This window comes from Geotrypetes seraphini, chromosome 15 (assembly GCF_902459505.1).
Source record: "Geotrypetes seraphini chromosome 15, aGeoSer1.1, whole genome shotgun sequence".
NCBI lineage: Eukaryota > Metazoa > Chordata > Amphibia > Gymnophiona > Dermophiidae > Geotrypetes > Geotrypetes seraphini.
Window position 1 is genome coordinate 6727743 of NC_047098.1, and position 12407 is coordinate 6740149.

Here is a 12407-nt window from a genome sequence, read left to right on the forward strand (position 1 = left end):
CCCCTGAGGTCAGACGGACCCCCAAACAGGGCCCACCCAAGCTCTGTCCGGCCAAAACCAGGGACTAGAAACCCCTAAACAAATTCCAACAGCCCTACCAAGGGAGATGGGTACAACTCACTCACACCTGCTGGAGACTGAAAGAAGACTGATAGAAATTGCTTCAGTCTTCACCTGCTGCTTATGATGAGGTATATAACCCACTCGTAAAGATTAACTTCTACTGGTCTGGAGAATGCTAAAGAAAACATTCTTAGTCTTTTAAAATAATTCCCAGCACCCTGTTTGCTTTTTTGGCCACTGCCACACATTAGGCGGAAGGTTTCATCATATTATCTACAACAGTGGTTCTCAACCCTATCCTAGGGGGACCCCCAGCCAGTTGGGTTTTCAGGATATCCCTAATGAATATGCATGAGAGAGATTTGCATATAATGTAGGAGACAGGCATGCAAATATGGCTTAATTCATTAGGGATATCTTGAAAACCCAACTGACTGGAGGTACCCCAGGACAGGATTGAGAACCACTGGTCTTCAATGACACACCCAGTTCTAGACTGTCAATCCAGCATCAAGACCTAGTTCACATCTAAAGCCAAAATAACTTTGGCAATACCCATAAAACAAGCTTAGGTGCTTGGACCACACACCAAAACTTTGTCCACAAGGCGCTTTAGAGATGCACATCGGAGATATCCCCCAATTCCTGCCGCTTTTTCAAACTAGCAGTGGAAGCACTACTGGGTCTCCGTGAACTGATCCCCAATCCCTCCCTGGTACTCACATAGTATATGCCGGCTTGTGATTCCTCGCTCAGTGATGGTAACTTCCATGGCGTTGATGGCGGATGGGAAGATGTAGGACTGCTGCAGGATATGCGGCATATGGGGGCGGTCCAGGGAGCTAAAGGTCGTACTGTTGTACTGCTCTGTCCCTTCAAACAGTTCTAGGACCGTCAGCTCATTGCGCCGGGACTTGGTGTTCCAGTACTGGTACTGAAGAAAAGACAGGTGCCATGTTAGATCAGAAACCGCTTTAGCATCCCTGCATCAGCCAGGAGAGGGTTAGACGAACCCTACACATCATGCACGAGTTTTCCATGTACAGCTGTGCAAGACACTGGGACCCACTTGCCACAAATAAGCAAGTAGCGGCTTAGTGGTTGTGCAAAAGCCTGAGAACCAGGGGAGCTGGCCTCGATTCCCACTGCCACTCCTTGTGACTCTGGGCAAGTCACTTTCTATCCCGCTCAGAATGAGTTGCATGTTAAAATTTTAATAAACTTGAACTTGAAACTTAAAAAAAAAAAACAAAACCATACATCACACACTTCTCCCTCTAAATTTGCGGGTTTAGAACTCACGAGTACGACTTCAGTTATTCGTGAGTTTCTAGACCCTGACCCTCCCACCCACCCCTCCTGGACCTCTCTACACTGTACCTGGTGGCTAGCAGTGAAGTGCAGCGGGATCAATCTTCCTATGCTCCTGCCCCGTGCAGAGTTGTCAACAAAAATGGCTGCCGTGTGTTCCTGTTGTAGTCTCATGAGACCACGGGAACTCATGGCAGCCATTTCTGTTGACGGCTTTGCAGGGGTCAGGGGTTTAGGAAGATCACTCCTGCCCCGCTTCACCGCTAGACCACCAGGTAAGGTGTGAAGAAGTCCGGGATGCAGGAGGGTGGCGGGGGGGGGGGGGGGTCAGAGTTGGCCCTAAAAGTTATTCACGAGCTGGCTCTGCCCCTAATCCCCGTGAATACGGAGGGAGAAGTGTATACATAATAGTGTATACAAAATATGTCCCTGTATATAATATATAAACTGCTTTGATTGTACCACAGAAAGCCAGTAGATCACATTGTACATTGCTGGAGCCTTTCTAAGAATCCTGGTTTATCTCCACCCTGTAGCCCATCCCTCCTACCACAAGCTCAATTTCAGGGCCAAATAATTCTTAGCCAGAGGTTTTCCCATTTAAGATCAGCAATCCCTCAATAAGTAGAACCCCCATCTGAATGCAGGCCGTGCAGACATCTTTCTGGCAGTGATCTGCTCTGTGCGAGGCTGGTGTTTTCACTAGAAAACTGCGCCTCTTACCCGCCAAGATGCGCACTACAGCTGTCCTCTCCTGTACTGAACAGCTCCAAGACATGCTAAGAATTTCTTACCACAAGATTTCACCGGCCGGGCTCCATTCAGTAAACCAGTGTGTCGCAAACTTTTTAAGCTGCGGCCACACTAATCTCGGGGTTGCGGCTGGAGGGCACCCGGAAAGGCGCAGATGTCGACGTGATGACATCATGCGTACGCGTGATGTCATCACATCAATGAGGATGTCCCCTAGCCGCGGCCTTGAACCTATTACCACCAGTGGGGGGGTGCTGCAGAAGGAGAGAGACACAGGCGCCGGCTGATTGGCACGTCCTGTAAGCAGTCGGCCAGCGCCTCTCCTCCTTGTTGGCATCTCATGATACACTGCAATTAATCCTTCTGTTCTATCGAAAGACCTTAAAAGAGAAAAGGGACCCCCATCACTGACTTTCTGTGCAATTTGGAGGTGCTGTTTTACGCTTTTGTGGCAAGCGTCTGTGCATTTAAGTGCTACAAAACCGTTTTAGCGGGAGGCGGAGTTTCACATCTTACCACCACCCAGTTCTCCGAGTGCACGATGTGGACGGGACCCTTAGCCTTCCTCTGGATGGAGGAATGGATAATGCGGCCTGTAACGCCATCGAACAGGTGGATCCCAATGAAGGTGCGTTCCGGATGCATATCCGTACTTTCCGTCACCACTGCCAACAGATTCGGGTTCAGATACTGGGAAGAGTTGGGAAATGGTACAGTGAGTGCAATCGGTCACGTAAGCAACATATCTAATCTGTGAGCTATCCTGAAGTGGGGGTAGTAAGCTCTTTGGAGCAGGGACTGTTTTCTTCTTTGTGACTGTGCAGAAATAATTAATAGTAGTACCTGTAACCCCGCCAGTCTTAAGTTATAGATTCTGCCAGTATTCACTTGCTGACCAGCTTCTAAGACCCCTCCACACTGTCCACTCATTCCCTTCCACCACTGTTACTAAGCTCAGGGAACATATAACACTTAATTTCATCAGGAAATCTGTAGGTCAATGATCTCCCGGGCTCACACCTTCCCCAGAGTAGGTACACTAACACCACAGTGGAACCATTCCATCGTATCGCACATACCTTGTACAGCACACTGCGATCGCCCATTACACGCCCCTGGGAGTGCACATGCTCACTGGCTCTCTTTCCCTTCACACAGGTGACCCGCTGAAGTTCCGTCGCTATTGTCACATCCCACATTTCCTCTGTGGTCAGATCCTGTGACAACAAGGCAGGATTTAGGGGTGAAAGGTCTACACAGGCCTGAACTCCGGCCATCGGGAGATATTTCTTTTAAAAGAATGACTGAGAAACAGGAAAAGCTAGGAAAGCGGCAGCTGTTTCGGTCAGGTACCACATTTTGGAGAGTTCTCGACACAAAAATCATAATGAAACACTAACAAAATCAGGGCACCCGAGGAGCTTATTTCAGATTCTAAAAACAGATACCACGTGGAGCTTATTCTTATAAACATTTTAGGAATTCAATTGAAAACCTATCTTTTTTTCAAAATACTTGGTCAAATAACTCTTCGTGTCATTATTATATTGTTTATAATCTTTTGTAAACCGTGTTGAACTTATGTTTACGCGGTTAAGGAGTATGATGGCTTTTTCCAGGGTACCTTGTGCAGCCGGAATCCCGTCAGCCTGCCCTGGTCCGAATCCACCAAATAAAAGAATACGGCAGAGGCCACATCCTTCAGCTGGTGAAGGACGTTCTTTGTTGCTGGAAAGGCTGTGACCTGGAGACCAACAGACAAAATAAAATCAAGAAGTGAAGCAACTCCAGCTTTCTGGTGCTTAGCCCCTTCCCTCCAGAATACCTTTCCTCTTGATCTTCCCTTCCTAAGTTCAAAATACAGTATAATCCTGTTATAATGGACTTCAAGGGACCTGGAAAACCAGTCCATTATATCCAGAGTTGTATTTTTTAAAAACTTTATTTAGGGCAACTTAAACAACGTAAATCGGTCATTTTTTTTCTGGGCTGCATTTTGAAACTATAACATCGGCATGCCACGTGCCTTGTAGGCGGAGCCAGCATGTCCGTTATAGCCGAATAAAACTACAGCTAAAAGCGGCTCTGGTGATCAAATTGGTTGTCCGGTATATCTGAAAGTCCGTTATATGTGAATCCGTTATATCCGATGATTTTCTGTGTTTATAATGGTGCTCGGCCGAGACCAGTGGACCTCGTCCGCTATATGCGAAGTTCCGTTATAAGCAAGTCCGGTATAACGGGATTATACTGTAGCCCTAAATACTCGTTCATCACAGTCTTAAGCTCCCTAACCAGTGATCACTTTTGCCATCTCTCCTTTCCTGAGCTGCTCTCGGGTATTTGTTATGGATTCCTTGGCCTTCGGATTTTTTTCGTTCTTTAATTCACCGTAACCCTCTCCCTCCTCTTTCTTTTTGCCTCTCTGCTGCTGCCGCTGGATCTTTGTTTTCTTTGCTAGTTTAGTGTCTGCTGAATTACTGGTGGTGGAGAGTAAAACTGTGACTGAGTTCAAAGAAGCGTGGGATGAACACAGAGGATCTAGAATCAGACAATAATATTAAAAATTGAACTAAGGCCAGTACTGGGCAGACTTGCACTGTCTGTATATGGCCATTTGGTGGAGGATGGGCTGGGGAGGGCTTCAATGGCTGGGAGGGTGTAGATGGGCTGGAGTAGGTTTTAACGGAGATTTTGGCAGTAGGAACCCAAGCACAGTACTGGGTAGAGCTTTGGATTCTTGCCTAGAAATAGCTAAGAAGAAAAAAAATTTAAAAATTTAAATTGAATCAGGTTGGGCAGACTGGATGGACCATTCCAGTCTTTATCTGCCGACATCTACTATGTTATGTTACTCCTTGATGTCTTCTAGTGATGCAACAGAGTAACAAAATATATAAACCAAGGAAAAGAAGAAAAAAAAAATTGTAGCTTGAAAAACCTGAACCCCCCCCCCAAAAAAAACAAAAAACCCTGGCACTTCCAATAATGGAGGTAGAGCATCAGATGGGAAGTTAATAGAGTGCCCTGAGTCTGCAGAAAATCTGATCTTCATACAGTTACAAGCAAAATCTGTTAACAAAGCCCTGGAAATAATTATCCACATCTTTTTACACACTATCCATAGTAAAATGATAGTAGAGAAAGACCAGCACGGCCCATCTAGTCCGCTCAAAAAGATGTCTGGGGGGGGGGGCCTGCCACTCTGTGCAGGCTACCCCCCTCCCTCCGGTGCCTTTTTTTAAAGGGTAAGTGTCACTTAAGTTTTGCTTGGAGTAGAAACACTCAAGCTCGTGCATAGAAAAAGACAACCTCCAGAGAGGGGGAAGCTGAAGCTCCTCGGGCCTTACCTTGTGCTCGTCATCTATCAGAAGCAGCACTTTGGCGTAATCATGATCCATGATGGGCAGGAGGAGGGACTGCAGGATGGGGCGCTTTAACCCTGGAGGGGTCACCTGACTCCATTTCCCAAAGATTGGATTAAAGACATAGAGCGAGCTCAACCCAGACTCCTAAAAAGAGAAAAGGAGTCACTTCTGAAATGAAACAGGAGGTGGGTACACACAGAGAAAGCGAGCACATGCGAACAAGCATCGTGTTTGCTGCATTTGTCTAGGTCCTGCTGCGACTAAGTGAGTAGAACTAATGTTTCAGCCATTGTGCTGTGGCTTTCTTCAGGGTCTGCAGTTTTGTCTTTATATAGTGGCTTCTCAAATCTGTCTGGCTGGAGTTTGAGGTGAATGATTTCCTCAGACAGGAAACCGAGGCACAAATTTGAATTCTGGCAGGAAAGATAGTTGGTCACAATTTTAAATTCTGCAAAACCCACAATAATTATGATGGCATTTGCAGACGTTTAAGAGAAGAGGTATCATGTACAGGGCAGCAGAGACACATTAAACCAGACAGAAACAAAACACATATAAAGCAGAAAAACGGAAGGTGACAGGGAGAGAAGTCTTCAGATGCTCCAGAAAGGAAAAAAAAAAAAGTCTTCTGTTGCTAGGGTCAGGGTCTGGCAGAGGCAATGATCACAGCCTCACCCCACCCCCTTCTCGCCTGGCCCCCAAAAAGAGGAAGTCGCAGCCAACAATCAACAGCGCCATCTACTGACCATCTTAAAGATGCCCTTGTAGCTGGTTTCCTGCTTCTTAGCCAGAGGACTGGCTTGGCTATGTTCGAGTGGGATTCAAAAGTGGGAAAATAGCATTATTCTCCATTAATGATTTAAAAAAAAAAAAAAAAAAATATACAAGTTGGGATGGAACTGTACACATCAACCAGAGATAAATGAATAAACATTTATTAAAATACAAATAGAACAGTCCATTCAGTTTGTGTTGTAGACCTGACACAGTTCATGTTTTAGGGGTACAAGAGACATCCAGTAGGTGGCGCTCTTATAACATCGGGTGCAATCCTAGAAAAAAAATAAATCCCTCCAAGGGAAAAAGCAGCAGTGCAAACTCTTTGTTAGGAAGCTTCCTAACAGGGCTTGCACTGCTGCTTTTCCCTTTACCTTTCAATTTTGTTTCTGTTTGGGTTCTGTTCCAGGTTAAGCAATTAGACCCAGACAACTCACCTTATCTTTGACAAGGAGGGTGCACTGAGGAGGGTGTGGGAAGTGGGCTGTGGTCCTCTGGACCACCAATTTAAACGATGACCCTGGACGGACGTTCTGCAGGTACTGTCTCCAGAGGATTGTGCCAGAGCTGCTCTCGATACCAAATAACTGAAAATACATAAAGCAATAGTTTATATCAAAATGCTACACATATAACATTACTTAATAGACAATATAAAGAGGGGGGAGGCCCTTCTCTGGTTTCCCCATATCCATAGCTCATACATCTCATCCCTTCACCTTCACCTTCACCCCAAAAGGGTGACCCGTCAAATGTGCGCAGGAAAAACACACATCGACAATTGCACGCCGACATTTGTGTGAATGGGATTTGTCGGTGTACCACTGGAGAGGCATATATGGGCTAAATTCATAGGTCGGAACAGGGTAGAAACCAGCACGCACTGACTGGAAGGTCCGTCCCAACAGGATACTATTTTGTCTTTTTGATGGGGATGGGAGGAAACCCCACCACCACCTCTACACTTAACAAATTCACTTCCTATCTAGTGTTAGGGTTAGGTTTACAGCATGATTATGGGAACCCTTTTACTGGATATCTGGAAGGCCCTGATTTGCTGAGACTCCTCAGGTCACATCCTTTGGGAGGGGCTTGAGGAGTCTCAGCAAATCAGGGCCTTCCAGATATCCTACACGGGCTGCACTTGTCTGTGCACACAATTGTAAGGACACATTTGTCTGAGGGGAATTGTCCTGTACACAGGCAAGCCAGAGCACAGACAAACCTTTTGTACTATAATTCACTGGATGCCAACTCTCAACATACCCATGACAAAATCATTTACTGGATACCTGGAATTGAACCTCAGCTTCTTCAGAAATTCTTGTGGTTCGTCACCAAGGCCAAGACACTCATAGGTCCCCTACATCAAATGTATCCATATTCAGTCCTCGGAGCTGCCAACAGGCCAGATTTTCAGGCTATCCAAATCAATATGTCTGAGAGGTGATTTGTATACAATAGAGGTAGTGGGTAGGGATTTCCTGGAAAATTTGGAGCATTTGTGGCTCTCAAGGACTGAACTTGGGCCTTCCCTCAATAAACAAGAGCCCTTACCTTACATTTCATTAAATCTCACCCACAAGTTCTGCTCTTCATCTGATCCCAGTCATTCCCCCAAATCCTGCCACCATCACTCACCTTCCCCGAAGCTGTCACCATCACCATCATTTTCTGAAGATTAAACTCATCCCTAGCCAAGGTATCAATGTGGATCTCATTCTTGATTTGGCTGCGTGGTTTGCGAGCATCGTAGAACATTTTCCAGAGGTGGGCGGTCCAGGACTGCAGGAGTATGAACTGGGAGGAGAGGCGTTTCAGAAACATGCCCAGCAATCCATCTGTGGACAGGACACAACAAGAGCTCGATTCAGTCAGGGTACACATTGGGAAGCAGCCAAATATTTTTCAAACAGAATCTATTCTCCGTATTTAACTCAAATGCAATTCCAGCTCATCCATCAGGAATTCATGGAAGCCATTCAGGAAGCCGCTCAGCGCCGAGCAGCAGCGCCAATGTACGCCCCTGCTCGGTACTGCTCAGTGGCTGAAGCCAGAACTCGGGGCAGACACGGCAGCGACCGACTGACTGACCAGGTTAGCAGTGGGGCAGGAGCACGGAAAGCTCGCTCCTGTCCGCTGCACCTCTGGACCACCAGGGATTCCAGCAGCAGAGGAGGTAGGACGGACAGGGTGCAGAGCTCATAATTTTGATTATCGGCACATAAGACACACCCCATATTTTAAGTGCATTTTGAGGGGAAAAAAGTGCATCCTATATGCCGGCAAATGCCGCCAGCTACTTAAACAAGATGCCACATAGTACCACTCGCCTCCAACTGTTCAAGAAGACATCAAGGAAAAGAGAAGTTACCTTGAATGGCTGAGTCCAACGCAGCAGGAAAATAAGAAACATTTCATTTGATCACACAAGAAATACAAAGACACTTCCTAGCCTGTCTTTTCCACTTTTGAGATCAGTGTCCGTACCTAGGAGCTATTAGCAGGGTTGGAAATTCTATAACCCAGCATTAAGGGCCAAATTATTTAGGCTAGGGGTCTCCAAACATTTCGCCACGAGGGCCACAGTGGATATTTCAGCGGGCCGTAGTAAAAATAAATAAATAATTCTAGATATGAGTTTCATTGAAAGCAGAAAATTTTATAAACTAATTACAGATTAAATTATCGTATATTAATGACGATGAATGCTACCAGCAAATTCTCATATTTTCATTACAATTAAACATAATGACTAGTAAAATTTCCAGATTCAATTTAAAGATTAGTCACAGCACCAGAGCTACCTACAACGCCGCGAACTGACACTGTCGCTCGAGGCCGAACAAGTATGAAGAAATACCGCGAAGTATACAATTACGATTCAGTATTAAATAAAGTTGTGAACAATATTAATATTAACATAATATGGAATATCAATATATTTTGAACACAATTTTAATTAATGCATTTGAAATCTATCAACACCCCGTGGTTGGTTTGTTTTTTGTGGATTCTCATTGGAAAAATAATCCAATTGGCACATTTCTGCACAATTCTTCTGCAGGCTGGATAAAATCATATTGTGGGCTGTACTTTGGAGACCCCTGATTTAAGCTGTCAATTTTGAGTAAACAACATTTTTTTCCAACTCCGTTATTAAAAATCTTCCTTATCCCCATTACAAAGTGCTGGGAGCAGGAAAGTCCCTTACACTGTAACATGGCATGTTAAGGGCAAGAATGGCAAAGAGCGCGATGTCATCTGATAATCCTATGATTAGTCTATCATAACATAACAATTCATTTATATACCACATCTACCTTGCAGTTCGGTACGGTTTACAATGCTAGAGCACTGCAAATTCACAGTGAATTACAATTCAACTATTTAAAACAATTTCTCCAAAAGATAATTTTTATCAATTTCATGATAATTAGATAAGTATCAGATCTTAAAATCAAATAACCAAAGTTCTTATCCCATAGAGCTGCCTAGTAAGCAATAATTCTATTGAAAAATCATTTATATAGGCAACCTTTTATCGAAGGGAATGCAAATAGTCTGGATTGACGTGCAAAGCGCTTTCTGTCAACGAACTTAAGGCGATCGGTGATGTGCGTCTTATAGCAAATGCAACCAAACTTGAATAATATTCTCACTTCAATCTGCAACCAACGTAAACTCTGATAATAATCTGATACATGATCAAATTTAATCCGATTGAATATCGGTCTGACAGCTGAGCAGAAAATGAGGGGTGATAAGAAAGAGAGAAATTAAGAAAGCTTCTTTCTTAAATAAGGAGAAACCAACACAATACACACAGTGACTACAATTTCCAGAGACATCAATACAGCCAAAAGACAGCATGCTGAATTTAAAAAGCAAGCATTGGTGGGTGTTTTAGGTGGGACTAGAAAAATGAGTGAACAATCAATCGTACCTGCTTTCTTTCCAAACTCTCCCTCTAGCTCCGCTTGAGCACCCGTCAACGGTAGGTCCACCATCTCCATTGTAACAACTTCTGCTAGCGATTCTTCACGACTCCACAAAATTTTTCCTGCAAACAAGGAGACTTGAATGGATGTTTAGCCACAAAGCCCGTCATGGCTCAGTAAGAAAAGAATCATCCGAGGAGACAGAGTGACTCCCCCTCTTCGCCCCCCTCCCAACAGCAAAAAACAGGACTACAACATCGTGAGGACAGCCTTTTGGCTTTCTCACGTCCAGGCGACTAGGGCTTATTTTCGGGGGTAGGGCTTATATTAAGATCTACCCCGAAAATCATGCTAGGGCTTATTTTCCAGGAAACACGGTACAGTGTCGTGCAAACTTCAGCACCCTAAACCTGGTGACCCGGCTGGAAGGCATCTGGAAGTGTGCGGCCCATCCACAGCATCCACTACCTCCTTCTCTCCCTAAGAGATCCCACATGCCTGTCCCGCATTTTCTTGAATTCAGACATAAGTTTTTGGCTCCACCACCTCTACCGAGAGAGTATTCCACACAGTTAGCATCCTTCCTTGCTCTCACCTGGCTGCTGCAAAAAAAGCAGTGTGTGATCCTGTGTCTGAACCAAAGCACGATACCCCACAGAGTCATCTTTCTTCAGAAATACCTGGATATAGAGCTGTCAATGAAACAGGGGAACAGGCTTTTTAAAGCAGTCACACAAACCTGCTTTACACAGGTTTTATATCAAGTCTAAAAGGTGCTAAATGACCTCCTGATCTAAGGGCCATTTATTGTGACATTAACCCTGGGTTCGAGTGCCAGCTTGGAGTCAATATATTCTCCACTAACTCCAGGAACATGGGATTCTACTGCAGGGAACCTTTGCTTAGATCTTGGGGGAACTGGGGCATACGCCAGTAGTGTGCTAGACTTCAAGAGTCGATGGGACAAACAGGTGGGAGTACTACAGAGTTATGCTCAAACGATAGATACTCCAGGGAAGGGTTCTTGAGTGGGCAGACTAGTTGGGCCGTCGGCCCTTTTCTACCGTCATACTCTATGTTCTATGCTCTATGTACGCATAGCTCCAGATAACTGGCAGATTCTCCAGCATACTTATAATCCAAAAATATTTTTTTTTTTTTTTAAATTTTTATTTATAAGTTTTTCATTCTTACATTATTTGAGAAATATAATATATAATAAATTATTACATATCTTAAATATTATCATTAATAATACATCATGTTGAAAATATAGTATGATATCACTTATACAATAATATGTATAATATAAATCCCATTCCCTTTTTATATAATATATTTCATTAATTATTCAAAACCCACCCCATTCATGTATAATTTATTTATCTTTGTGCTAAGAACTTAATCATTAGAATAATTTGTCAATGGTTGCCAAATTTTATTAAAATTAAGAAGATTTCCCTGTTGTAAAGCTATTATTTTTTCCATTTTATAAATATGACAAACAGAATTCCACCAGAATGTGTAATTTAATTTGGTGTAATCTTTCCAATTTTGAGTAATTTGTTGCATGGCGACTCCTGTTAGTATCATTAATAGTTTATTATTATTTGCAGATATCGGACTCATAGTTCTCATTGCAGTGCCAAATAATATAGTGTCATATGAGAGTCCTACATGATTTTCTAGTAATTTATTAATTTGGGGCCATATTGAATTCCAAAAAGCGTTTACATAGGGACAGAAAAAGATTAGATGATCTAACGTCCCTATTTCTAATTTACAATGCCAGCATCTATTAGATCTAGTACTATCTATTTTTTGCAGGCGCGTTGGGGTCCAGAACACTCTATGTAATAAGAACAACCATGTTTGATTCATAGATGCTGACCTTGTAGATCTTAATCTCCAGGACCAAAATCTTGGCCATTGAGATTCAGAAATTTTCTGACCAATCTCAATACTCCAAATATCTCTAAGACCTGTTTTCTTTTTTTTATTTAAAAATCCATATATCAATTTGTACCATTTTGCGGCTTGGTGACCCAAAAAATCCGTCTGGAAACATAGAACCTGTAGGCTATATTGATTATTTAGATTTTTCCATTCAGGGAACCCTACCTGAATGGCCTGCTTCAATTGCATCCATTTAAAATATTGTGTTTTGTTTAAACCAAATTTGTTTTGCAATTGT

The 12407-nt window shown here is 43.6% G+C and overlaps 1 protein-coding gene across 2 annotated transcripts in view; it reads right to left on the reverse strand.

Annotated features, from left to right (window-relative positions):
* The window catches only part of EMC1 (ER membrane protein complex subunit 1), a 38277-nt gene that overhangs the window by 4190 nt on the left and 21680 nt on the right, over positions 1-12407 (reverse strand). For both annotated transcript variants that reach the window (XM_033922515.1, XM_033922516.1), the window contains exons 12-20: positions 10809-10905; positions 10219-10335; positions 7914-8113; positions 6710-6859; positions 5478-5639; positions 3752-3871; positions 3207-3344; positions 2644-2817; positions 787-997 (exon numbers count right to left, since the gene is read on the reverse strand). In XM_033922515.1, the coding sequence (XP_033778406.1) occupies positions 787-997; positions 2644-2817; positions 3207-3344; positions 3752-3871; positions 5478-5639; positions 6710-6859; positions 7914-8113; positions 10219-10335; positions 10809-10905 (1369 nt within the window). The remainder of the gene's footprint in view (positions 1-786; positions 998-2643; positions 2818-3206; positions 3345-3751; positions 3872-5477; positions 5640-6709; positions 6860-7913; positions 8114-10218; positions 10336-10808; positions 10906-12407) is intronic.